At 30.2% G+C, this 2543-nt stretch overlaps 1 protein-coding gene across 1 annotated transcript in view; it reads left to right on the forward strand.

Annotated features, from left to right (window-relative positions):
- The first annotated feature begins 280 nt into the window (after positions 1–280).
- Positions 281–2543, forward strand: part of LOC105361346 (uncharacterized) — an 11277-nt gene continuing 9014 nt past the window's right edge. The window contains exons 1-2 of the mRNA XM_011498487.1: positions 281–394; positions 2106–2282. Coding sequence (XP_011496789.1) covers positions 379–394; positions 2106–2282 — 193 coding nt within the window. The 5' untranslated portion in view covers positions 281–378. The remainder of the gene's footprint in view (positions 395–2105; positions 2283–2543) is intronic.

Consider the following 2543-nt stretch of genomic DNA (forward strand, 5'->3'; position numbering starts at 1 on the left):
GAAAATAATCCATTCAGTATTTATTACTTCTTTTGGTTTTTATAAGTTACGCCTTAAGTTTAAAAATAATTCCTTAAAGATAATATCTATTAAAAGCAAAAGTTATGTTTCTTTATAGATAACTGAATTTAGTTTTAAGTGAATATTATTATGAGCATAGTAATAGATCAACTAATATAATATGATTCGAAATAAAAATTTAATAGATGTCGGAGAATAATTATAGGAGAAGAATTCTTCATTTTCGTGTGAATTAATAATTATTGTAATTATGAATAGTTTGGTCAGAAAGCAGACTACTATAAGAAAAACCAGGATGATTTGTCACACAAACAATTGTTGCGCGACTTTGGTGCGCCAGAATCCTTGGCTGATGAGATGCTCGTCGACAAAGGTACATTCACCAACATCCATCAACAATATTAACAAAATTTGACAAATTATCACGTTATTCAATTCAAATACCTTATTTATATAATCATTGTATATACTCGAAGCCTAGGTTTTTCCATTATATTGAATAAGATGCTTGGATAGCTCGCAATTTATCACTGTACCGAATACTCAATTAATTTCTACTTCCTTTTATTCGCAATATTAATTTAATTCCAAACATATGTGCCATATGGACATATGGAATTTTGATTTTTATACAATTTATTATGAATATTATTCTACTACTCAAACGATTACCGACTGATAAATTATATGTGAATCGAAATTCTCTATTTAACTATATTTTTGAAAAATAATTCAAGATCAAATATCATTAGTAAATAATTTTGTAGATAAATATTATTTGTAATAGAATTAGTTAATTCGCAGTTTGGAGTAAACAGTGAGGAAAAATTATCGATCATTTTCGATACTTTTTTTTTTATAATTATCTTTTAATAAGATACAATTTTCGTTATTCGTGGTCAATAATAATAATACTCTTTTATATTTTGTATCACTGTAAGTTGTTGCAGATTTATAAGATTAGAATTTCGAAATTAGACTGACTTATATTAACTTAAAATTATCATATTCATGTGATTCTAAACTTCTTACAAAGATGATAAAATACAAATATATTATAATACTTAAATGAATGATTAAATTTATAAAAAGTTTGTATTGCCAAAAAGTATATAAGAAATAATAAAGCACGAAATTTCGATCAATTATTTTTACTTTTTACACATTAAGAAAGATCAAGAGCCCATATTTAAAGACTTATAATTGCAGAAATGCACAATCAGATTAATTATTTGTCTTTTGACACATTTTTTATTAAGTTGGCACGATCTATTTTTAAGTTTGTGAATAATACTGGGTTTATGGTTAAAATAATAAACGTGAGTTTATCTTAAATATGAGTTAAATATCTGACAATTACATGTACTATTATAATTATTATTTTCAATTTTTTCACGACTAAACTCATTATATTAGTAGTATAATTTAAGTTAAAAAAAAATTGTTATAAAAATAGGAAGCCGTTTAATCGATGAAAAAGTTTTATAAGCCAAAATAGTATGGAAAAATTCAATGGATTTTTATTCGCATAAATAATAATAATAATAATTATAATAATAATAATAATAATAGTAATAACAACAACAACAACAACAACAATAATAATAATAATAACAATAATAATAACAATAATAATAATAATTGATATTGATATAAGAACTATTGATAGCAACAATTTTGAAATTTAATAAATTCGAGATTTTAAGTACTTTTTAATTTATTTCATTTAATATTCTCTATAGTGTTGATCCTCCAAATGATTAATTCAACACAATGTATTAATATCAATTAAATATCAGTTAGAAAATCAGTCGGATTATGCCATAAACTTGGTTCGCTCACCAACAAAACTGCTCGCAAAAATTGTGCATAACACTTTCGTCATAATAAAGCACTAAACATCGGTAACAGTCTCTCAATTTTGTGTTTTTCATTATCATCATAACGACATATCGACCTATCGACAACAACCGTCGTCATTATACACATCGCCATCATCGACATCTTAATTAATCAAATGAACGAACGCCAAACCGGACAAATCCAAATAAAAAACAAACATAAAATCGGCAACCGCAACTCAGTGCCGGGTGTCGATGTGGTGTCGGGTCGCCGCGATGTGACCGAGCCCGAGACCCTGGCAATGCTGGAGCGTTGCTTCCGACTGCTGACGAGTGGCATCGGCGGCGGTACTGCTGGAGTCCCTGGAAGAAGGAGCTCCATGCCGATGACGCCCAACGGGAGTCGCGCCAGCACGTCCGGTACTTTACTGGGCCGCTGCCTGAGGCGGTCGGTTTTCGATGCTACCAAGCACCGTGTTACCTGCATGGATCACAATCTATTTGACGTCATTTGGCCCGCTTTAAAAAAATACAGTAATGCCTATGCCAGCAACAGCAGCCTCGACGATGGCAATATTAAAGTTCGCGAGCGGAGGTTCGATATCCCAACCCATCTCTGCTCTATAACTCTCTCTCTCTCTCTCTCTCTCTCTATCTCTCTCTCTCTCTCTCTCTCTCTCT

This window comes from Ceratosolen solmsi, unplaced genomic scaffold (genome assembly GCF_000503995.2).
Source record: "Ceratosolen solmsi marchali unplaced genomic scaffold, CerSol_1.0 scaffold30, whole genome shotgun sequence".
NCBI classification, from domain to species: Eukaryota; Metazoa; Arthropoda; class Insecta; order Hymenoptera; family Agaonidae; genus Ceratosolen; species Ceratosolen solmsi.